This window comes from Canis lupus, chromosome 22, assembly GCF_003254725.2.
Source record: "Canis lupus dingo isolate Sandy chromosome 22, ASM325472v2, whole genome shotgun sequence".
NCBI lineage: Eukaryota > Metazoa > Chordata > Mammalia > Carnivora > Canidae > Canis > Canis lupus.
Window position 1 is genome coordinate 5043290 of NC_064264.1, and position 25099 is coordinate 5068388.

The 25099-nt window shown below is 38.5% G+C and overlaps 1 protein-coding gene across 1 annotated transcript in view; it reads left to right on the forward strand.

The window, feature by feature from the left end:
• Positions 1-25099, forward strand: part of CPB2 (carboxypeptidase B2) — a 51419-nt gene that overhangs the window by 19196 nt on the left and 7124 nt on the right. The window contains exons 3-9 of the mRNA XM_025478279.3: positions 604-728; positions 2283-2391; positions 5674-5775; positions 8014-8118; positions 15681-15791; positions 18685-18778; positions 23293-23495. Coding sequence (XP_025334064.1) covers positions 604-728; positions 2283-2391; positions 5674-5775; positions 8014-8118; positions 15681-15791; positions 18685-18778; positions 23293-23495 — 849 coding nt within the window. The remainder of the gene's footprint in view (positions 1-603; positions 729-2282; positions 2392-5673; positions 5776-8013; positions 8119-15680; positions 15792-18684; positions 18779-23292; positions 23496-25099) is intronic.

The window sequence follows — 25099 nt, forward strand, 5'->3', positions numbered from 1 at the left end:
ATTTCCAATGAAATAATAACAATAAAAATAACGACACCTGCCAAGCCTATAGCTAAGGGTAATTATAATAGGCAAAGGAAATGGGTGTGAAAGTGCTTGGAGAGAGCAGAGTCAAATCGAAAAAAAAAAAGTAAATATTATTGGAAGGCATGACCCAAAGTCCATAATTAGATTAAAGAAAAGCAATACTGACAGGATAATAATGTCAGTTCTTATTAAATTGGAATTTTTATTAAAGTCAACACTTAATGAACTATCTTTCTAGACAGAATTTCATTTCTCCTTTACACATCTGACATGCACAGTCGGCTCTATAATTGGGTCATAAATATATTCATTCACTCATTTATTCCAGTCTCACCAAATATTTATTGAGTGCCGTGTAGGTCCCAGGCTCTCTTTAGCAACTGGGGTTCCACAGAAGAATAAAACAAGCGCCCTGCAAAATAAATGTTTACACTGCCACATGCGGGAATGGTGACCCGTGGCCAGGAAATGTCCTTTTCATTTTTCCTATTGACACACTTTTATGGCTTTAGCCACAGAAGACAATGATGTGAACAAGTGTTTTTGTTTTTATCAATTTTCCCCTTGAAAATGCAGATTGTTCTCTGGCAGCCAGTAACAGCCGAATTTATTGAAAAGAAGAAAGAAGTCCATTTTTTTGTGAACGCATCCGATGTAAGCAATGTGAAAGCTCATTTACACGACAGCACCATCCTATTCAGGTAGGCATCATTCAATATGGATCGAGTAGCCGTTATAAGCAGCTATGATGCATTTTACCAGCAGATAATAGAACTGCTTCCTGGAAAAATAAACACATCGAACATGGCAACATGAAATCTCTGATTTCATGAATTCAGAGATTCATGAAATCTCTGAAGTGGCCTGGGGATGAAACCCAAGTGGCTGGAGCTCTTCGACCTTGGAGGAGTGGCTTAATCTCTCATGCCCTAGGTCCCTTATCTAGAATGCGTCAGACTCAGGGATCTGGGGAGCCTCTTATAGTTCCTCCTCATTCCTTCCTTCTCATAGTCCCTCCCTTCTGTGCCTAGACCTGAGGAACAAAATTTTCATTCATCTTAGTAGGTTTTGTTGGTATCTCTTGAAAAAGCAGCTGCTAAAGGGGATTTCTGGTTCCTTCCTTGCTTCACAAGGTCAGTGAGCATTCCTGAATGTCCGGCCCTCAACTAAACCTTGTATCAGAGGCAATTTCTGTTCAGACTCCATGTCCCCTTCCTTTTGGATTCTCCTGTCCCAAGCCTCCTTCCTGCATCCGCTACCTAAGAGCCAGTCTTCCGCCAGCCACCGTGGCACCTCCTGGAGGCCAGGCTCCCTTCTGTGTATCACCGGGCGGCCTTTGGAGAATAGGCCACGACCATTATTCACACTGTGTTATAGGTGCTCGCTGCCTCCCAGGAACTGTGCCGAGCCCTCCTACATGCTGCTTTGTTTAATTCTTATTTAGCTCTGTGAGGTACTATCCTCATTATGCAGATGGAAAAATGTTTCATAGGTCACAAAGGAATCTCACAAGATCACACCGCACACAACATAGCAGAGCTAAGAGTTGAACTCAGACTTTTCTCATGTCAAAGCCTTGCCTTTTATCTGTTGGCCTTAAAAAAAAAAAAAAGAAAATGATACAAAAATGATAGTCAACACTCAAACCAGTAATCCCAAGTGACGGAACAGCTTAATTCAGTTAAAATGCTTGCGTAGTTAACAACGTGGCACTCGTTAAGAGAATTAAACAAGCTCTCTTTCTGATGCCTCCCCTTTCCCTGTGCCTCCAGAGGTTTGATCGTCCTTAGCTCTGCAGAGCATCGGGTACAGGTCAATGATTGTCACAATGAAAAACAAAAAGGAAAGGTTTTCTGCTTCTCCTTGGTCCTTCACTGAAAGTAGAATAATACCTTGTTACTCTGGATTTCAGAAAATCATCTGTTGACCTATGTTTTTTTTTTTTTTTTTTTTTTCTGTTGACCTATGTTAAAGACACCGATGAATCACAATAGAGGAATGTTGGTAACGGTGGGAAAAGGGGGAGGCCCTCCAAGATCCCACGTAGGAGCCACTTTCTCTCCAGCACCATGTGGCCCCTGAATGTCAGCACTGCTTGCTGCAGTGTCAGGGGTTATTGTGTACACCCTGATGAATTTTGGCTCAGTGGATTTCCCCGTGATGTTTTCCCCATGCGCACCTGTTGCTGTGCCTGCAATGGGCCACGGGAAAATGAGTCCGGTTTAGAAACCAGCTCTCCCTCTGGTTTTCCCCAGAGTCTTGGTGGAAGAAGTGAAAGATCTTATCCAACAGCAAACCTCCAACAACACCCTCAGCCCCCGGACCTCCTCCTCCTTCTATGAACGGTATCACCCACTACATGAAGTAAGTCATTACATTTCTCTCCAAAATTCCAATTTTCGTTTCATTAGCATTGCCATTTCAACCATGTGGGATATTATGAAAGAAATATAATTAGTGAAAGAGGGTTAAAAAAAATCATGATTAGGTTGATTATACAGTGGTAACTTATCCTCTTGTAAGTTGTCTTTCCTGAGAAGATTGCATCATGTTTGGTAAACTGCCTCTAGTAGGCTGTTTGTCCACAGCTGAGAGTATCTCTAACCACTAGGAGTAATACTGCATGCTAAGGAATAACCGGAAATTTAAAAATAGAGCCTTTTCATTGAAACTGCACAAAAAGTTTAACAATCCAATGAATCATGTCTTTTTGGACCATTACTTTGATTGTACTCTTACTGAAAAATTGCTACATTATCTCACTGAATTAAAGGAATTTATTCACTCGCATTTAGCACACTGTAAACAAGTGCATTTTATTCCCCCTTAGGAAGAATCTATTTGAACTAATAATAATAACAACACCTGTATTTTAATCTTTAAGAAGTTGATTTTTTTTTCTATCACTACTTACAGGTTCTAATTTTTCTAGAGGGAACCTAAGAAAGATGCTGGGGCTCAATTGACCAGAGTAAGCTTTCATGTAATACTCCATATTTGTTAGTTGAGAGGGTAAACTCCTTGGAGGACTTTCTTTTTTTATATATAGTATGCTCCAAGTAATAAAAATCCCTCAATACCTTTTTCTTTCCTTGGAGTATGCTGTTATACTGCTTAATATAAGCATTTTTATCATCTTTGGCTTGCTGCCCAGAAACTGTTGGGGACTATATCCATGTTTTTAAGACATCTAAGACTTAAGAATCAATTTTCTATTTAATCTTCAAAAGCATCTGTTCCTTTCCAGTTAGTTAAACCAGAACTCAGTCTGCTTCTCGAATCAATGTGCCTGGCTGATTGATGGGGAGCTTAAAATTGCATCCCCCTCCTTTATCTCTCCTCCCTTGTCTCTGTTCTGCTGCGACCTCTTCCCTCCAGGGTCCATTATCAGCCCTGCAGAAGCAAACTCGATGCCAGCAGTTGAGAAGCTCGGTCAGCATGATTTCCAAAATGGGGAAGATAAATATGTCACTGCTGTGCTGAATTTGGTCGAAAGACGGGAATGCCTTAAGAAGAAGGGTTTTTAAATATTTTTGAAGTATTTTTTAATTATTTTGTTCAAGAAGGTTACTTTTTCTTACCTTGTGTCCAGGACAGAGTTGGGAAGATATGGGGGGGGGGGGGTGAGAAGGAGGGTGAAGGAAAGGCCATGGCTGTATTAGTCTGCCCTAACAAAGTGCCACAGGCTGGGTAATTTAAACCACAGAAATCTATTCTCTCACAGCTCTGGAGGCTGAAGGTGCACAATCAAGTTGTCAGCAGGGTTGGTTTCTCCTGAGGAGTCTTTCCTTGACTTGCAGATGCCTGTCTTCTCACTGTGTCCTCACGTTCCCTTCTCTCTGTATACACGTCCCTGGTTTTTCTGTGTGTGTTTATGTTCTAGTCTCCACTTCTTATGAGGACACCAGTAAGTTTGGATTAGGGCCGACGGTAACAGCCTCATTTTAACTTAATTACCTCTTTAAAGGCCCCGTCTCCCAAGATAGTCACATTCTAAGCTACAGGAGTTTAGAGCTTCAATACTTGAATTTGGAGGGGAACACAATTCAGTTCATAACAATGACATCGAAGAACACATTTTGGACCTCTCTTCCCTCCTATCCTCAATCCTTTAGGGTTCATAGGAACTGTGGCCATCTTCTCTCAGGAAATTCCAAGGCCTTCCTTCCCCTTCAGCATTGATCTCCCCTTCAGCCCCTACCACAAGGTCCCCTGGTGGGCAAGAGGTGTTCTTTTGTCATTGATTCTCACTAGGACACCTTAATCTACTATGGAAAGAAAAACAAATGGCAAAAAAAAATACTGCTTAAAACAAATAGCAAAAGAAGCAAGTTATTCAAAGGATGTTACCTTCATTACACCAGATTAGATTGTGAAATGAATCAAGGATTCGGTAAAGCTGCCTTCATCCAATGCCACCTCCTTGGTTGGAGGAAATCTACTGAACCATGAATACTGTGACACAAATGAATCAAGGATTCGGTAAAGCTGCCTTCATCCAATGCCACCTCCCTGGTGGGAGGAAATCTACTGAACCATGAATACTGTGACACAAAGTGGTTCCTTGTAGTAGATCTCTCAGATGTACTCATGCCTTAGAAGAGTGGCATGATAAACAGAGACCCATTGAGGAAATCTCTGATGGTTAGATGCCCAATACCTCAGACACAGACAGCATCGGTATTTGGTGACAGGTAGGCCTTCCAAGAGCTTCTTAATTCCCAGCACCGGACAACCACTCACCCTAGTTATATTACTCTAAGAGGATCCGTGGGCAAATGGTGTTGCAGTTCCCATCAGCTGGGATTGCAGTCTGAAATTACCTCTTGGTAAGATCCTAGAGATAAGGGCAAGGGTTGGTCATTCCCATTTCAGAAGGTATAAAAATACAAGTATGGCCCTTGAGAAGTTGGTCTCCATTAAAACATGACTGAATTCCAACATTCAAACCCTGCTTTGAAGTGGGCACTACCCTAAAATCAGGGCCAGGAGGTTTTATTTTTTCCTTCCACTGTCATCTTGACAATCACCAGTACCACTAGACTTCCAGCCAAGAGAAAGTTTCTGAATCAAGCTTCTCAGAGAAAGAGAATATTTTTCTTCCAGATTGTCCTCACCCTTGCCTCCTGTCATTTTACGCATCTTGTTGTGAGTACACAGGTCTCTAGTGGGAAACAATGGCACTGCTATTTATCCTGTACAGAGAGAGCGCCCAGGACTACCTCAGGTTACCCTTGAAAAGTGAATATTAAAAAAAAAAAGTCCCATAGAAATGTGAATTCACAAATGAATGATAAAGAGGATATCGCACACAGAGGCAGGGATTCAATGTAAGAGCCTTTAAAAATAACTTTCTGGAGATCTACTTTAAAGATTAACTTTTCCTACTTTGTCATAAGTTTCTTAGTCCTTTTCTTTTTTTTTTTTTCCTTAGTCCTTTTCTACTCTTTCTTTAAACCTTGATGTTTTGAAAACCTTAATTGTATTGATTTTCCTAAATAGGCCCAACGGCTTTGGTTCTTCATTCTTTCTTTATACAAAACTTTTAAAGGGACCGCCTTGCCTTGAAGAAGTTGTCTGCTTCCTTTGGCCAGGGAAATGCCTTGAACTTGCTCTGTGACTGACTTCTGGTTTCTGTTGTGATAGATCTACACTTGGATGGAAATTATATCTGAAAACTATCCTGAGATGGTTGAAAAAATCCACATTGGATCCTCATACGAGAAGTACCCACTTTATGTTTTAAAGGTGTGTTGTGGGGAGACTCATTGATCTCTCAACCTTGGAGAACGTGTTAATTCTTTCCTGCTGTTTATTATAACTTGGATTTTTTTTTCTTTGAGCTATGGAAATATTTGTATTACAAGTGCTCCTCAATTTCAATATCCAGCTATTTGGGGATTGGTTTTTACCTTTACATTCTTTCCCTTACTAATGCAGCATTGGTACATGAAAACCCTATTTTTAGACTCTTCTCTGTCTCTGTTTTTTGTGACATAGATAAGCCATTTAACCTTCCTGAGTTCAGTGGCTACCTTCATAAAAGGAGGGGAGTTGTCTGGATTATTTTTCCACATTAAGTGGAATAAGGACTTTATTTACTATCATCGCCACCACCTCTGACTGGCTTACCTAGGGGGGAAAAAACAGATAGGAATCTGTTGTTAGACAAACACTGACACTGATGTAGTTTTTGGAATGAAAGAAATAATAACCAAACCCAGGGAAGGATAGGAACCAGGGCAATGTTGGGAGCCTTGGCAGTAGGGCTGATATGATAGCTTCTGCTCCAATCCCTATCCATTTGGTTATTTACTTTTAGTTGAATAAATTGACATTAGTAAAGGTCAGTGAATATGGCCAAAGAATTTTTGGGAGCCATGAAACCATACTAATTCCTGCTGTTAATTTCTAATTCTGCATCTCTTTTTCTAAGCAGTTTCCTCTGCTCCCCACGTCCACCAAAAAAAAATAATTAAGAAGTTCTAAAAAAAAAAAAGTGTCAGAAAAATACATTTGATTTAATAACACTTAATTTACATATAGTTTCCCAACATTATCTATCTAAATTGTGAGAGGAGAACCTCCTTAGTCATCCAAAGGTGAGATTTCAAGTTGGGGTTTCTGGATTTTCATCTGTTTTGACAAGAACCTGCCATACAAACTCAAGCTAGATGTATGAAACTCCAGGTCCTCTTGACAGCTGAGTTGGTCCATCAAGTTGGATCCATGCAATTGTGGTCTACCTGCCCATGACCTTTGCTTTCAGCCATATTGTGTGCACTCTTTAGAACCTGTGTTTCCAGGACCCAGATTTACACATTGGAAGATCATGCTTCCTGCGTACCTTAGCCCCAGTCTTACTTGACAAAGGATGTGTACACAACAGGAGTCTCTGGGATTCCTTCATCTTTCCAGCATCAGGACCAATACTGAGAGAGTTTGCTTGGCACTGTTAGAAAGTTGAGTCAGGAGACTAGTCCAAACACCTCAAGATTTTCTTTTACATTGAATAGATTAAATCAACCAGCTAGTTCTCATTCTGGGTGCTGTTTCACTCTTTGAATCCAAAGCCCTTTGACTTTCTCCCTTGCTTTCTTACTGGATTATCACTAGCTCCAGGTTAGTTTGGAACAAACCTCCCGAGTGCTGGAGAATGGCAATAAAAATTTAATTCTCTTTTTTTTTTCTTATTTTGGACTTTCAACTCCACATATTTGCTTAATTTTATAATACTCTTCTTCCCTTCCGTACCCTAATTGTGTCAAAACTAAGTTTTAAAATGAACCGTGACTCATTTTGTTTGGAAGTGTTTTTGCAAACACTTCTGAAGGTACCAAAGTCTATCATTGAGGACAGATTGGGAGTTCTTATTCCAGAATTGGCAGCTTGCACTAGCTCCCCATATCATGAATCAGAACAAGGCCTCTGTCCCTGGACCTGGTGGTAATAAGTTTGTGTGAACTGAGATGTGTGCTTCTTTTTGTGTGAAATGGGGAAATAGTCTAAACATAAGACGTATGCACCCTGGGGAAAATGGTGAGGGAGTCCAAGTTTATCTCTGGCACCACTGCCTTCCCTTTCCAAAACCCTTCTTTGTTCTGGTCTCCTGCAGAAAGCTGTCCACGCTACATATACCTATTTATCTCACAAAAGTGTCAAGATACAGCCTGAAATACTAGTGCTCTGGCCTTTATTTCTGTACTTTCACATGCAGCTCTGGTATGACTAGGTAATTGTGGGGGAACAAGAGGACATTAAATCAAAACTGCTTGCAAACCTCAGTCCTGACTCTCATCAGTTATGTGACCTTAACTAATATCTTTTAATCTTACCAGCTTATAATGTCCCTTGAAAACCCTCAAAGGACTGCAGGGAATATTATGTGTTTTACAGATTTGTTGAAAGCATTAAATATAAGCACTATATACACGGAAGTTATTATCCTGAAACTTCTTGTTATTGTTGTTGGTTTTCCTTGGACAGGTTTCTAGAAAAGAACAAAGAGCCAAAAATGCCATATGGATTGACTGTGGAATCCATGCCAGAGAATGGATATCCCCTGCTTTCTGCTTATGGTTCATAGGCCATGTGAGTATTTACATTCTCTTAAGCCAGAGTTTCCCAATGTATGGCCTAAGACAACATGTGCAGAATCAACTGGACTGTTTATTAAATGCATTTTCCCAAGTCGCGACATCCTAGAATTCTCAACTTAAACTCTCTGGTGGCGAGGTTTGGTAATCTACAATGTTCACAAATTGCCCAGGAGACTTCTGTGCATATGAAGTTTGAGAACCATAACTTCAAGCATTTAAATTGCTCTAAAGAGTGCTCACCTTTTCCTTCCTACATTTCTGTCTAAGGTCAAACGCTGGAAAAATAATCAAGAAATATTTTGCAATTGTAGTATGTTTACTAAGAGCGATATACTGCCCTTGGGCATTGAACATGAAGTACAACATTATAGAGCAGATCATATTTTATCTCATGTTATAATGGGGGATTTTGCCCTGAAGAAGGCCCTGGCAGCAAAAAATCCATACATAAGACAAAGAGTATGGCATAAAAATGATAATGACCATAAACCTCTATAATAATTGAAAGCATAAAAATTATGCTTCAGTTCCCATATAATGGGGATAAATGTCCTTTCTATTGATTTATACAGAGTCTTTGCCACTGGAAGACTAACTTAAAATATGTGTCCTTCTTACAATGGTTCTTGTCACTGTAGTCACAGGTATACAATTATACAAATAGAGTTGTTTTAAAAAATTAAAGAAAAAAATAATAAAATAAAAAAAATTAAAGATAGCCACTTAGATTGATCTGTCTTAACAAATGAGGTACATCAAAGGTAAAAACATTTCTGCCTCTACTGGGTCTTATCAAATACAACTTCTCTACCTACCTTCTCCTACCTAGCCATCTTCTCTGTCTCCCTGATGGGAGCTATAGCACCCCTAGTCTTCTGCAAAGTTCCCAGCCACCCATGGGTACCACCTCAACCAAATGAGGATAGCTCTCAACTGACTAGATCCTTAACATAGCCCCACCATTTAATAATCCTTCCCCAAGCTGGGTAGTTTTATTCATTTTATTCATTTTAGGCAGTGAATGGATCACCAGTTAGTGGAAGAAGAAAGGTGAAAAGTGGGCAAGAAAGAACTCTTCTTTTTCATTCCATCACTGACCCTGGAAAGGGCCAGAAAGAAACTCTAATTCGTATTGACTCTAATTCATATTGGTGAAGTCATCCTTACTTGCCATCCTTCTCAAATTGACACTTCTTCTCTCCTATAACACATGCCCTCCTCTACCCTTTCCACTTGCCGAACCTTTACAAGATTAAATGATTTATTCCACAAATATTTATAAATTGTCTAGGAGTTTCCAGACTCTGGGGATACCATGGGAAACAAGATACAGCTCAAAAAACTTACTGTCAAGTATTTTGCCCCAACAATGTTTATCTGGTTTTTGTAGCCCAAAGCAACACAGTCAATCAACTCCTTTTGATGAACATTTGAGAGAATCCATCCTTGCCTACCTAAAACTAATCCAGATCGTCTGCCTTTCCTAACAATTCAAACAACTGTAGTAGGAAAAATAAAATATTTAAAATTTTTGCGTGCATAGATTTTATATTTAAAAAGTAAAGAACCCAGATAAGAAGTCTTAGCTTTTAAGTCCCTATAAAGAAAATCTACACCATTCCTGTGTTTCTCCTTTCTTCTTGTACAACTACCAGAAGCACAACACTTCTGACACCAGATACATGGGGTCATTCCCCATACCACGCAATTCTGTGACACCAGCTATATGTCTTACAATTTGATTCAATTCTGACACTATCTACCTGGAGAATGAGTCAGATGCTGTTGGGCAAGGGCTCAGTCCCACAAGACTATTCCCTTATTATTTCAGATACCAGTTCAAAGTCCAAGCTGTTATCTGTGGTGTTGACAGATCAGCTACAAATCAAAGGTTCCCACGACCTCCTCCTTAGGTTTGATTAATTTGCTAGAGCAGCTCAAAGAACTCAGAGGAAACAGTTTACTTACTTTTTACCAGTTTCTTATTGAAAGGGTATGATAAAGGATATAGATGAACATCTACGTGGAAGAAATGCATAGGGCAAGGCATATGGGAAGGGCCACAGAGCTTCCCTGTCCTCTCCAGATGAGCCACTCTCCCAGCACGTCCACATGTTCACTAACCTGGAAGCTCCTCGAACCTCATACTTTTTATATTTTTAAAAGAGGCTGCATCATGTAGGTCTGATGGATCATTAACTCAATTTTTAATCCCTCTCCCCTTCCTGGAGGATAGGGTTGGAATTGAAAGCTCAAAGTTCCTGGCTTGGTCTTTCTGTTGACCAGTCTCCTTCCAGGACCCCACCAGGAATCATCTCATTAGAACAAAAGACACTGCTCTCACTCAGGAAATTCCAAAGGATTTAAAAGTTCTGTGTCAGGAACCGAGGACAAAGACCAAACACTGGAACAAAGATGTCCTTATTGCTCTTATCATTTAGGAAATTACAAGATCTGTGCCAGGAACCAGAGTGGGGGGGGGGGGTAGAGACCAATATATATGTATATCACAGTCTCTCACTCTCTTCTCCAACTCAATATGATGCAGTCTCAGCTTAGGGAAACCCATTTCTCTACACTTTGGGCAGCCTGAAGCCAGTCATTTCTTCCTATGAGGCCAATTTTAGATCCCTTCTACTTCTGCAAAGGCAGGGGCCGAGGCTGGCTTTTGCATGACCGGGTCACTAGGACCAAACTCAGCATCTAGCACATCATAGAAGCCCAAGGAACATGTGTTGGGCATCACACCTTGCTCAGTACTTGGCCGGCCAACTGGCTTTTTCTCAGTGCTAACCTCCCTCTGAACCTCTGACCTGGAGAACTTTTGTGTAGCTGCACACAAAGTTGGCATCTGCAACCTCAGGGCCTCCATAGAGCTCCTTCTGCTGCCCTCACCTTAGCTGACATGTGGCTTGTGATGGACACTGCTTCATAGAACCTCTATCAAGGAGAGGAGCTGCCAAGGGATCCGAGGAGGGGATCAATGTTCCCCTGTCCTAATACAGGTTTCCCCTGCTTTCCAAAAGTTTGCAATATGTTGCTTCACTTTGATGAAAGCCCTCCATTCATATGGGAATGGCTTTCTTCATAAAAGCAAAAAAATGCCCTTCAGGTTTCTTTCAATTAGCAAAAACAGGTACCAATGTGAAAGTGTTTGGAAAGTGGGGGGCACTTTTCACTTTAAGCTGTGTTGGCTTCTGGAAAAGTCTCATAGGCACGCTCTACTTTTGGACAGCGTGGGAAACCTGTACTGCTGTTGCCTTTTTCTCCAAATTCCTGAAGTGAACCAGTTGAGCTACCCTTGTTTTCTTTTAACTGTCATCTAACGGCCTCCAGATAATTCCTTAGAACCTGGCTCATGGTTCTTTATTCTTTTCCAATGCTTGCCACTATCCTGGGTGAATTCTATCTAAGTCCGTAAGTGAGATCTATCCAAAGAATCATCTCAGCAAGTTGAACTCTACATCACTAAACCTAACCTCAACTCTATTTTAGTAAATTTGCTCCATGGCCATCCTCTAGATCTCAAAAGTAATTCTTTCCCTGACCTCTAGATCCAGAACATGGCCAAGGACGGTGACCAGAAATTATAAAAGGAACTACTTAACAATCTGACTTCTTAATTTCCTCTCCTTCTACTTCTGTCATTCCCCACACCTCTTCATCATCCATTCACCTGTATCTCGAATGGTCTTGTCTCCTTCAGGAGTTCTAACCTCAAACACCTCACAGAATTAATTGTCCTTCTTCTGAGCTATGTTGCATATCCTGATTTTATTATCATACTTAGAACACTGGATTATTGCTCTTTCCTTTCCAACTTAACACTTTTATCAGCTTATTAGGGACAAAAACATCTCTAAAATCAGTTTTTGTTGTTGTTACCCATAACTCAGTGTGCTGTTTGTTCCACAGAACCAGCATTCAGCATCCTCTTGTTATTTTTAAATTTTAAATTAATGCTTCAACTTTAGACTCAAATACAACTCGGGGCCAAAGAGTACCTAGCATTGTGCTAAATGCTTTATTGTCATTGTAGAAAAACTGGGACTTAACAGCTCTTTGCTGTGTTTCTTTTTTTAATTAATTTTTTACTTATTTTTATTTATTTTTTAAATTTTAAATAATTTTAAAATTCAATTATTTAACATAATGGACCATTGGTTTCAGAGGTGGAGGTCAGTGATTTATGAGTCTTACATAATACCCAGTACTCATTACATCACGTGCCCTCCTTAATGTCCATCACCCAGTTACCCCATCCCCCTTCTTCCCCTCCAGTGACTTTCAGTTTGTTTCCTATGATTAAGAGTCTTTTATGGTTTGTCTCCCTCTCTGATTTCATCTTGTTTTTTTTCTTCTCTTCCCTTATGATCCTGTTTTGTTTCTTAAATTCCACATATGAGTGAGATCATACAATAAATATTTTTCTCTGATTTATTTCATCTAGCATAATACCCTCTAGTTCCATCCACGTCATTGCAAATGATACTATTTCATTTTTGATGGCTGAATAGTATTCCATTGAATATATATACACCACACCTTCTTTGCTGTATTTCTAGTGGTAGTGGCAGTGATGGTTTATTTTAAAATTTTTCCATTCATAGCATCTTATATGCCTTTTTGTACTAATTTATTCTGTCAAATGGCTACTGGTTAATTTGTTGGCAGGTATTGTTGTTGTTGTTGTTTAGGGTCATTATAAAGACAAAGCTTTGGTGTATTCCAGGAAAATGTTGGTGAGTAATTATATGCCATAGGTAAAGCTGATAGGAATCAGACAAGCCTTTATCTCCCATCCCCTAATCTCTCACTCTTGTGTAGGCTTCTGAACCTTCTATTCTCATCTTTTCTCTCTTATTTTTATACTTACATAGTTTTTATATTTGGACAATTCAACTATGTTACTTGTTGGTAAATCATTCCTTCAACAAATATTTATTTGCTGTCACTTGTGTGTCAGGCATAATTTCTTCAGCCAACTACCTCATTAAGGTAGTTGAATCACTATTCATTGACTAGATACAAAACCATGACTGTAAATATATTTATAAAATACCATGAAAACTCATTGGATAACACATGCTTGGAGAGCCCCATCATACACAAATTACAAATTAACAGTAAAGAATTATTAGATTCATAAGCATGTTTAATTTTGGTTGAAAATGTTATTTTAAAAAATCATGTCTTTAAACACAGGTGATATACCAAGTCAGAATTATAAGACTTATAGAATCTTAGAGGTTGTATTACTTCAATGATATGATTATATATCTAGATTATATGTTTTTGAAGTATAAATGGCTGGATAAATATCAAATCTGAAAATGTCTTAATGAGTAATAACATTATTTACAAGGTTAATTGAGAACGTTTCTTAGATTTCTTTATATCTGTGTAACTCTGCCCTTAATCCACACAATGCCTGGAAAAGAGCACAGGTTTGCCCAACTACCAAATACAACCCAATCTTACCCTCAGCCAATCAAGTAAATACCCAAAGTCCCGAGGAGGCTATAATACTAGCTAGCTGATCTGCTCAAGTCACCCTCCATTTTGGATTCACATCTCCTCTTATTGAAGAGGCATTGAAAAACCTCCTTAATGCACAATTTCCCTCTGTCTTTACTTCTCTGAAGCCTCTCCATTGAGGTCCTGGTTTTATCCTGCTATTGTTCTTCAGATCACCAATTCCCTAAATTTAAAAGCTAAAATTATAAAATTCTCAGAAGAAAGCTTAGAAGTAATAGATCTTTGTGACTCTAGATTAGGTAATTATTTGTTAGATATGATGCCAAAAGCACAAGCAACAAAAGAAAAAAGAGATAAATAGAGCTTTACCAAAATTACAAAGCTTAGTGCTTTACAAAGGATGTCATCAAGAACATGAAAAGACAATGCACAGAATGGGGGGAAATATATATAATAAACTTTTATCCAAAATATATAAAGAAATTTTACAAATAAACAATAAACTGACAAATAATCCAGTTTTGAATTGGGCAAAGTTTCTGAAGAGACAACTCTCCGGAGAAGATATACGAATGTCTTATAAGCATATGAAAAGATGTTCAACATCACCAGTCATTAGGGAAATGCAAATCATAACCATACTGAGATACCACTTCAGACCCACCAGGATAGCTAAAATTTAAAAAGGATAGTAACAAATGTTGGTAAGGATGTGAAAAAAATTGGAACCCTCATCTATTCCTGTTGGGACCGTAAAATAGTTCACCCATTATTTTACAATTTGGCAATTCCTTGAAAGGTTAGGCATAGAATTACCATATGACTCAGCAATTCCACTACTAGGTATACAGCCAAGAGAAGTAGACACGTTAGTTTACAAATGTTCAAGGCATCATTGTTCATAATTGTCAAAAAGCATGCCCATCAGTTTATGAGTAGAATAATGTGGTATATCCTTATAATGGAGTATCATTCACCAATGAAAAGGAATGAAGTAGTGACTAATACTACAAAATGGATGAATCTTGCAAACATTATGCTAAGTAACAGAAGCCAGATGCAAATGGCTACATATTTTACTATTCCATTTATATGAAATATCTAGAATGCATAAATCCCCAGAGACAGAAAGTTAATGAGCGATTGTCAGGGCTGAGTGTGGGGATATCGGGATATCTGGAAGAGGAATAACTCCTAATGGGTAAGGATTTTTTTAGGTGGGGGGCTGATGGAGATGTTTTGAAGTCAGTGGTGATGGTTGCACAACTCTGTGAAAATATTTTTTAAAGTCACTGAATTATACATTTTAAAATGATGAGTTTCCTTTTATGTGAATTATATCTTAATAAAGTTGTTGAAGAAAAAAAAGGGAAAAAAGGAACACCTGGGTGACTCAGTTAAGCATCCAACTCTAGATATCAGCTCAGGTCTCAATCTCAAGGTTGTGAGTTTGAGCCCCTTGTTGGGGTCCACAAGAAATTCTTGTTGGACTCTGACAAACGATTCCCATTAGCTCTGGAATTTCTGGTCCAAAAAGCAAGACTCCAAACAGAAGGAGTGAGTGAGGGTTCGGTTGTATGTTTCATAGATTTGTTGAAAGAATTAACATTAAAAATTTAGCTCCCCACGTTATGAGGACAATGTAGAAACTAGTCGTATCTGAGCATAGGACAAGGTTACTTGAAACTCTGATCAATATGGATAAATGAAAAAGGAGTGGGATTATATCTAGGTCTTGTTTCCTTAAATCTCTGAAATGAGCTGTATTACTTTAATAAAGAGTTCTTTTGCTTCTTGAAGAAAACTTTAGAAAATATATGGTTCTATTTTCTGCCTCCATTACATAAGCAGACCATTTTTTTCCATGTCCAAGACATTTGCCACCACTTGGCAGCGTAGCATAATGCCCTAAATTTAGACTTTTCAAGGAGTTAATACTCTTCCTGAAAGTTAAATACACAAATCTAAACATTCCAAATGACTCTTTTTTAAAAAAATAAAATATATAAAAGAAACAGACTAAGTTTAGAAGGAATTAAAAGAGGTATTATTAAACACACTTGGTTTAATTTGCAGGTAACTCAATTACATGGGCAAGAAATGCTGTACACCAATCTTCTGAGGCACGTGGATTTCTATGTGATGCCACTAGTTAATGTGGATGGTTATGACTTCACGTGGAAAAAGGTAGGTGAGGACAAAGAAAACGAAACATGCCCTATTTGGGGATACAGGATACACAGGCTGAAATACAGACTCTCGGATCTTGGCATAATGCTTTTGTTTAAAATATATATTTTTTAAATTCTTACTATGGAAAATGTCAAACATATGAATGGAAATAATTGCACGGTAAGCTCCTTTGTACCTATCACACAACTTCATCAATAATCAACTCATGGCCAGAGGCACATGGGTGGTGTAGTTGCTTAAAGAGACAATTCTTGGTTTCAGCTCAGGTCATGAGCTCAGAGCCTGTGAGATTGAGCCTTGCATCAGGCTCTGCACTCAATGTGGAGTCTGCTTAAGACTCTCTCCTCTCTGCTCCTCTCCCTGTGTACACACACACTCTCTCTCTAATAAATTATTACTAGGAAACTTACTTGCTCTAATAAATTATTACTAGGAAACTTACTAATAAATCTTTAAAAAATAAAATAATCAACTCCTGGACAATGTTTTCTTATGTATATCTCTAAACCAATTCTATCTTATTATATTATTTTGAAGTAAATCTCAGACACCATATCATTTCATCAAAAATATTTCAGGATGCATCTCTGAAAGAGACCTATTAAAAAACAGTACAATTATACCTAAAAATTAATAATACTTGGCATTATAAAAATGTCCAATCGATATTTAAGGGTGTAATTGTTTCATAATTTCTTTTTAAAATGATTTTATTTATTAATGAAAGACACAGAGAGGCAGAAATATAGGCAGAGGGAGAAGCAGGCTCCCTGTGGGGAACCCAATGTGGGACTCAATCCCAGGACCCCAGGATCATGACCTGAGCCAAAGGCAAACACTCAACCGCTGAACCACCCAGGTGTCCCTTGTGATTGGTTTAGATGTCTTTTAATTCTATTTTAATCCATAAATTCTCCTGCCATCTCTCTCTCTCTCTCTTTCTCTCTTTCTCTCTCAATTTTTTCTTTGCAATTTATTTATTAAAGGAAAAGTTTCTCATTGTATGGATTTCCTAATTGCATTGCCATGTTGCAATTTAACATTCCTCTGTCCTCTGCATTTTCTAAAACTTGACATTTGGATTATAGAGGATAAACCAAATTCAGGCTTGACTCTTTGGGCAGGACTACTTCATTGTGATTCTGTGTTCTTTATACTGTTTGGTTTTATTTCCTTTAGTGATATTAGCTGCCATCAATAATGATACCTAGATCCATCCATTCTTACTAGGAATGGATGCATAGCATTTTGATTTGTAAAATTATAAACTGCAAAATTTAGAAGAGCATCTTAACGACACTTGCATTCTGATAGAACTGCATTCTAATTAATATGTGAATTTAAGCCTTAGGACCGTTTAATTCAATGATGAGTATCTAAGTATGAGTAAGTTTCCTAGTTAATCTCATCTATACTGGAAACCATTATCAATGGTATTTCTAGCCCATCAACCTCATGATTCAGGAAATTTATTCAAGCAATATAAGTGCAGTCCTTTCCAATTTAATGAGAAGCACATAAAGCATAATTGAGCATATGTAAGTTCAGAAAAGCCTCCTTGAGCAGCACATGTAAACACCAAGGGGAATGAGAGTAATCAGAGTGATTAGAACATAGAGGATTAAACAGGAATTGTTTTAAGGAGGAGGTAATTTTTGCAGAAGAAATGAGAATGGAAAAGAGGCTTGATTGGAAAAGTCATCATAAGTGGAAGGAACGCTGTGAATAAAAGTTTGTAGGAAGGAGCAGGCAAATCCTGAACTCAAGAAATGAGAAATCCCTAGCATAGTACCTAACACAAATTTGTGTTCAATAAATGACCACATTTGGGGAGTCTGAGTAGTTCCATTGGTTAAGTGTCCAACTCTTGATTTCAGCTCAGGTCATGATCTCAGGGTCATGAGATCGAGCCCAGAGTTGGGCTCCATGCTCAGCAGGGAGTCTGCTCAGGATTCTCTCTCTCTCTCCCTCTGCTTCTGCCTCTCCTCGATCTCTCTTAAATAAATAAATAAATAAATAAATAAATAAATAAATAAATAAATAATCACATTCATAGACTGATCTTATGATCAATTTATTCTTTCTCCTGAATCACAGTAGAACTCAGCCACCCTTAAGATATTGTTACTCCTTCACTGTCCTTTGTAACTTCACACACCAATTAGTCCCTGCAGTTTGAGAACCTAATTTCTCCAGGGCAATCTTTGCTACCAAACCACAGATCGGGGGTTGGAAGGAGATTGGGAAGCTTGGCAGAAGGGTCGATGAGAGCAGGGGAAAAGGTGCCGCGTCATCCCAACCCCAGGATTTAAACAAAGCCTGTGCAACTAGGCATGATGAAATTTCCCAGTTTGCCCCAAGAACCCAGTGGGGGAATTAGCTTTATGTTTACAAATGAGGACTGAGTCAGTGAACTCAAAGGAATTATCAGGCTACAGGTGTCTTCATAGCTCCACCTCCTGAAGCTTTTAAATGAGAGAGTTGAATTCAATCAAAAGAGAACATTGAAATTCATGACTCATAGTTTTAATTTTAGTTGAAACACAAAGTTATTTTACTTTTCTCAGAAAGAATTAAAGTTAAAGCAAATGAGATTAAAGAAAACCAATAAGCAGCCTAGCAGAACCAAATGAAATTTCTGTTGGTATAGGTCAAAATTAATCAAATATTACCATTTCGTTTGGTTCAGATTGGAATAGTTTTGAGTGAACGTGATTGAGACCTGGATAGAAACAAGGGCCATGAGAAAGGAATGTGAAGATAGTAACAAGGTGGAGTGATGGGTTTGCAGGAGAGACACAACCCTGACCACGTAGGCCTTAGAAGTCGTGTCTCTGCTTGAATTGCAAACATGGCCATCCTGGTTATCACTATTTTGTTTATTTAGAATCGAATGTGGAGAAAGAACCGGTCCTATCATGAAAATAATCGTTGCATCGGAACAGACCTGAACAGGAACTTTGCTTCCAAACACTGGTGTGGTAGGTTATTTGCTTTATTTCTAGCAATGTTTATTCATTTAAAAAGGGATATTCATGAAGCGAGGCTCATAATTCAAAGTAATTCGAGGGGAAGCCTATCTGAATCAGGAATCAGGAAAATAATTTAATACTCTTTAGTTAAATGTGGTGCTGTGCAAGCACCCAACAACTCACCTTAACCTCTCTGCCCTGCCATTTCATCTTAAAAAACAAAACAAAACAAAAAACAAAAAAGGAAATTAGGCCAGTTCCTTTGGGTACCTTCTAGTTTCAAAATTCTAAAATTCTACTTTTCTAGAATAACAAGGAAGTGACTGTTAAAAATCCTACTTCAATGAACAAATGACATCTGTCATTAGGGTATCAAAGTAGAATTTGGGGTGGGTACCTCTCCTTTTTAATTGCATAGGAAAATGTTTACTTCTACATTTTCTTTGGTTCTCATTGTTTACTTAACATGTTTTTTTCTTTTATGAATATCATAAGCTTATGTCTAGCACTGTGGGAATTTATCATTCATTGATTTGAGTGAGTTAAAGTACTCAGGGAATATTGATTTAGGAATTCAAGGATATTGTCTGTTCTCAGGGAGGTAGGTGATGGTCCACTCTCCTCTGTGGTATTTTATGGTTACTACATTTAAGAAATAGCTACAAAACATAACTAAACCTAATTATGAACCTGAATCATTTTTATTTTTGGAAGTGGGTACATGTGGCTCTGTGGGCACTACAAAATATTACAAGTGTTGAAGCCACAAAAATCTGCTTCCAACCACCCCGTTGCCCTACACAATACTACGTACATGATTGTATGTATTTCCTTTAAAAAGATATAAAGAAGGGAAATTTTGTGATTTTGGACATTTCATCATTATCTCAGAGTACATACAAAAATTTCACAAGAGTACTTACCCCATTTCTTTAATTCTTCATCCTCTAGGTTAAAAACTTAGGGGTGGGGGTGACTGGGTGACGGGCACCGAGGGGGGCACTTGACGGGATGAGCACTGGGTGTTATTCTGTATGTTGGCAAATTGAACACCAATCAAAAATAAATATATTATAAAAAAAACTTAGGGAGGGAAGAGACCATTATTCACTACCTAATGCAATGCCTGGCATATGCAAGGTTCCCAGAAATTAATTAAGTGAATATAGAATGAATTAGTTCTTCTAAAAGAGCTGCAGATATAATAAGCAAGAAGAGGAGACAGCAGTTAATCCTGCCTGAGTTTTACTCCATTTGTTATTAAGGGAATCACCTAGTGGTTTCTCAGTGAGAGCCGTTCTTAAGATTGTCCAATAAAAGTGCCCACTGAGGCCCAAAGACTGCCATAGAAGTGATAATTGGGCAGGGAGTCAGAGAAGCAGCAGCAAATATAAAATAGGTCTGAATAGAGCTGATGGTTACATAAGTGCCGAGCTGTTTACATAGGTTTCCCCCTGGATCATTATCTATGTATCCCAGGTGGACAATCCCAGACTTAGAAGGCTAATCCCTTGCGTAAAAGCACAGACCTAGGAAGTGGCAAAGCTGGTAGATATAAAGCCACACTGACGGACTCCCAAGTTATTCCAATTCTTCTATGTCTGAGAATCACTCTTCTATTATACCTGCCCTTTTGGAACATCTTATTTCATCTTCATACCCTTATGGTTCTCCGTTTTTCTTAATATTTTTTATGGTGAAGTCAATACTACCCAATTTGAATGGCCAACATGTCAAATATATTCTGTTATTGCCGTCAAGACGTATGGTAGGCCCCTGTGAGACATGGCAATCTATTATTACCCATCACAAGAGTTAACGACAGAAACAGATGCAGCAAACATAGAGACAAAAGAGAGTGCCAAATAAAATGAAAAGTAATTGTAAGGAGTCTTTTTTTGACCAGGGCCCCAGTATTTCTTTAGTAAGCAAACCAGTAAGAAAGAATTAAATCTCATCTCTTCCTTGTCCCTGCAACTAGAATATGCCTTTATGATACTTTTCTTAAGAATCTAAAAGAGCACCTTACTTATTAACAGGAATTGACATATCAAACCTGTTTATTTCATGTTCATTTTCCTCTTTCTTTGTATTAAAATTGTGTGTGCATATGCGTACATGGGTGTGTGTGTGTGTGTGTGTGTGTTGGAGATGGGAGTGGGGGTGAGGTTATCTTAGACTGCTCAGGCTGTCATAGCAAAATACCATAAACTGGGTGGCTTCAACAAGAGAAATTCATTTATTCCAGATCTGAAGGCTAGAAATCCAAAATGAGAGGCCAGCAGGGCGTGTTTGTCCTGAGGCCTCTCTCCTTGGCTTGCAGAGGGCCACCTTCTCACTGTGTCCTCACATGGCATTTTCTCTGTGTGCACATTCCTAGTGTCTCTCTCTCTCTCTTCTTAAAAGGACACCACCCATATTACATTGAGGTCTTACCTTTATGACTTCCTTAAGCTAATTACTTTCTTAAAGGTGCTATATCCAAGCATAGTATATTGTGGGTGAAGGCTTCAACATACAAATTTTGGGGAAACAGAAGTCAGTCTGTAACAGGTAGTATTTTGTGAGGACCTCTAGTCTCAAACTTCCTGAGATGGATCCTCTCTTTTTCTAAATGTTAAGTTAAATAACAAAGTTTTTGTAACCAGTGTACAGTAGAAAATCATTTAGTTCTTTTCCTATGAGACTATGGTGTTTTTTCATTATTTTTCATGGTACAAAAATATATATAACATAAAATTGGTCATTGTAACCATTTTTAAAAAGATTTTACGTATTTATTTGAAAGAGAATGAGTTTGGGGGGAAGGGCAGGGAGAGAGACAGAGAGAAGCTGACTCCCCGACAGGGAGCCCGATGTGGGGATGGGTCCGAGGACCCTGGAATCATGACCTGAGCCTTAGGCAGATGCTTAACCACCTGAGCCACCCAGGCACCCCCGTTGTAACCATTTTTAAGTGTACAGTTCAATACATTAAGGCATTAAGTACATTCACAGTATGTAAAACCATCACCAATATCCATTTCCAAAATTTATCATCACCCCAAACACTGGCTTGTCTAATCACATTATTGGTCAAAAATTAATACAAATGAAGTACTTGGAAAAGCCTTGGATGTTTAGCACAACATTTTCTCATGGGGAAAAGAATGTTTAACAAACATTAAGGTTGTTTCTATTACAAACAAAAGGAAGAAAGCCGAGCAAGCTTGAGTAAGGCAGGCAGGCCCTGGAAGGATAATGGAGTAGCCCATAGAACTCAAGGACAAGGATGCAGCCGGGCCTCAGAAACAGCCTGGAGCTAGGCCTCAGCACTACAGCGTGCTCTGTGAGTCCATTCTCTCCCCATTTATTACTGTGAAGCACACTGGATTTTTTTTCTTTTTATTCCAATCCACATGATGACGGTGATGGCGACAAAGAGGAGAAACAACAGTCACTCAACACTTAGTATATACAAGGCACCACGCAAAGCACTTCATATGCATTAGCTCATGGAATCCTCATTAAGTTCTCATTAAATGTATAATTTTCCCATTTAGCAGATAAGAAACTCAAGGTATAGCTGGGTTTAAAACATTTTACCTAAGGCCATATAGCTATTAAATGGCAGCGCCAAGATTGGAATCAAGTGATTGGGTGATTAACAATATGCCTATGCCACTTAGCCTCTTATTGTAAAGGACCATTACCACCGAGAATGTTCATTTTGCATCTCCTGAAATAGCAGTATTTCCTTCATAGAGTTGCATGAGGATTACACAAGGTATTGTGAGTAAATCTTAGAGTTCGTGTCAACTGGTCATGTTGTTGGTGTTGTCTTCTTTGTTCTACTGAGCAGCTAGACAGACACTAGCATCTTCGTGTTCATTTCAAGTTATCAGTGGAGGGATTCAGATTGACAGAACACAAGCTAAGGACCCAGTCCAGGATTAATCAAATGTTCCCAGGAGGAAATGATGTGGCTCCGTGGGCCTCCATTTCTGTGCATTAAAAGGAAGAAAGGTGATGTGTTGGGAGGCAGACTACCATATGAAGGGATGGATATTTACTATAATCTCTCAAAAGGATGAATAAATATTACTCTGGCCCCCAAAATCACCATCTTATTCACCAGAATCTCTTTATTTAGTAACTTAGAAGTAGCACTGAAGGTAGACTTCTATATTCTGAATTAAGAAAATGGGGTTTCTAAAAAAAAAGAAAATTGGGTTTCTTTCTCTCACATAGCCACAGTTTTGGAGGCAGGGCTGGCTGGCATCTCTGAGACTTCCTTAGCCACTTTCACAAAGGGTGCAAGATGACTGCTCCAGGCAGCAACTGTTGGGGTGTTTGCTATGGAGGCATATAAATATTTACTGCAAAAGAAATATAAATATGTTCTTTATAGAATTCTATCTAATCCACTTCTCTAAAAATGTTGCACCATAGATAGACGATGCTTAGAATGCATTGTCAGAGAAATCACGAATTGCAATAGTTTATGCATCCCCTCTAATCCCGCTCTATAAATTTCACTTCAGAGGAAGGTGCATCAAGTCTCTCATGCTCTGAAACCTACTGCGGTCCTTACCCTGAGTCAGAACCGGAAGTGAAGGCAATGGCTAATTTCTTGAGAAAAAACATCAACCACATTAAGGCTTACATCAGTATGCATTCCTACTCCCAGCACATAGTGTTTCCATATTCCTATAATAGAAGCAAAAGCAAAGACCATGAGGAACTGGTAAGTGTTACTTAGTTTTTTTCATTAGCATTGCAAGAAATAAAATAATACCTAAGTCAAGAATCAAAAACTGTGGGGGGAAAATTTCTCCTTTGGAGGACAGTTGGGTAGATGCTTTATATTTTGGTCTACTCTACTGGGAGTCATCCTAGGTCAGGGTTCACTGAAGGAATGGAAAGAATGGGTTTTACCCTGTGGACATGGACTTTAGTCTAGCAGATGGGTCCCTAAGAAAATGCCAGACACACTGCTTGAAGATCAGAGTTGAACCATTCCACATGTAGCTGATCTACATAGAAAGCCAAAAGAACAAGGACAAGAGTCTCTGGAATTGTGGGTCTGTTTCGTGATAACTAGATTTGTACAAGGGCCTGACATAGATCAAGTCCTGGTACAACACTTATCAATTTGATATCGGCATTGGGAATTGTGTACACACTGACCTCTCTAACCCCCAGGGGTCTGGTCCTATTAAAAGCACCTCCAATGTCAAGATTGGAGCAAGAGCCCCCCCAACCTTTTTTTTTTTTTTTTTTGGAATGTAGTAGATACAGGAAGTTTGAAGAGGACTCACATAATCTGCTTGCCCTAACTACTTTTTGGTCCCAGCTGTTCTGTGTTTGGGTTGACAGCAAACGATGCAAGAGTTCTTGATGGGTCGTGGATAGGATTGGCCAAACTCTTACCCCAGTTGCTTTCCAGACAATGGAAGGGTTATGGTGACTCTTGCATGAGATCTGATCTTTATGTAGTGGTTTGTTTCTTACTGACCCCTTTTGTTTTGGTTCTCTTTTATACTCCCTCTCTCTCCTTTTATTTTTTTTAATTTTTATTTATTTGTTTTAGGTATTGAAGTATCGTTGACATACAATGTTATATTAGTTTCAGGTGTACAACATGGTGGTTCTACAATTCTATGCATTACCCTCACCACTAAGTGTAGTTACCATCCATCACCATATAACATAATTATAATATTATTGACTATATTCCCTATGCTGTCTATTTATTCCATGACTTATTTATTTTATAATTGGAAGTTTATACCTCTTAATTCCCTTCACATATTTCACACATCCTCCCAAACTCTCCCCTCGGGCAACCACCAGTGTCTTATCTGTATTTATGATTTTGCATTCTTGTTTGTTCATTTGCTTTTTTTTTTTTTTTTTTTTTAGATTCTACATATAAGTGAAATAATATATTTGTCTTTCTCTAACTTATATCACCTAGCATAGTACCTTCTAGGTCCATCCATCTTGTTGAAAATGGCAAGATCTCATTCTATTTTATGGCTGAATAATATTTCATTGCATATATATACCACATCTTCTTTATCTATTCGTCTATCAACAGGTACTTAAGTTGCTTCCATAACCTGGCTATTGTAAATGCTGCAGTAAACATAGGGGTCATCTTTTCTTTTCAAATGAGTGTTTTCATTTGCTCTGGGTAAATACCCAGTAGTTAAATTACTGGATCACATGATATATCAATTTTAATTTTTTGAGTAATCCCCCCTACTATTTTCTGTAGTGGTCTCACAAATTTGTGTTCCTATCAAACTATGCACAAGAGTTTTGTTTTGTCCACATCCATGCCAA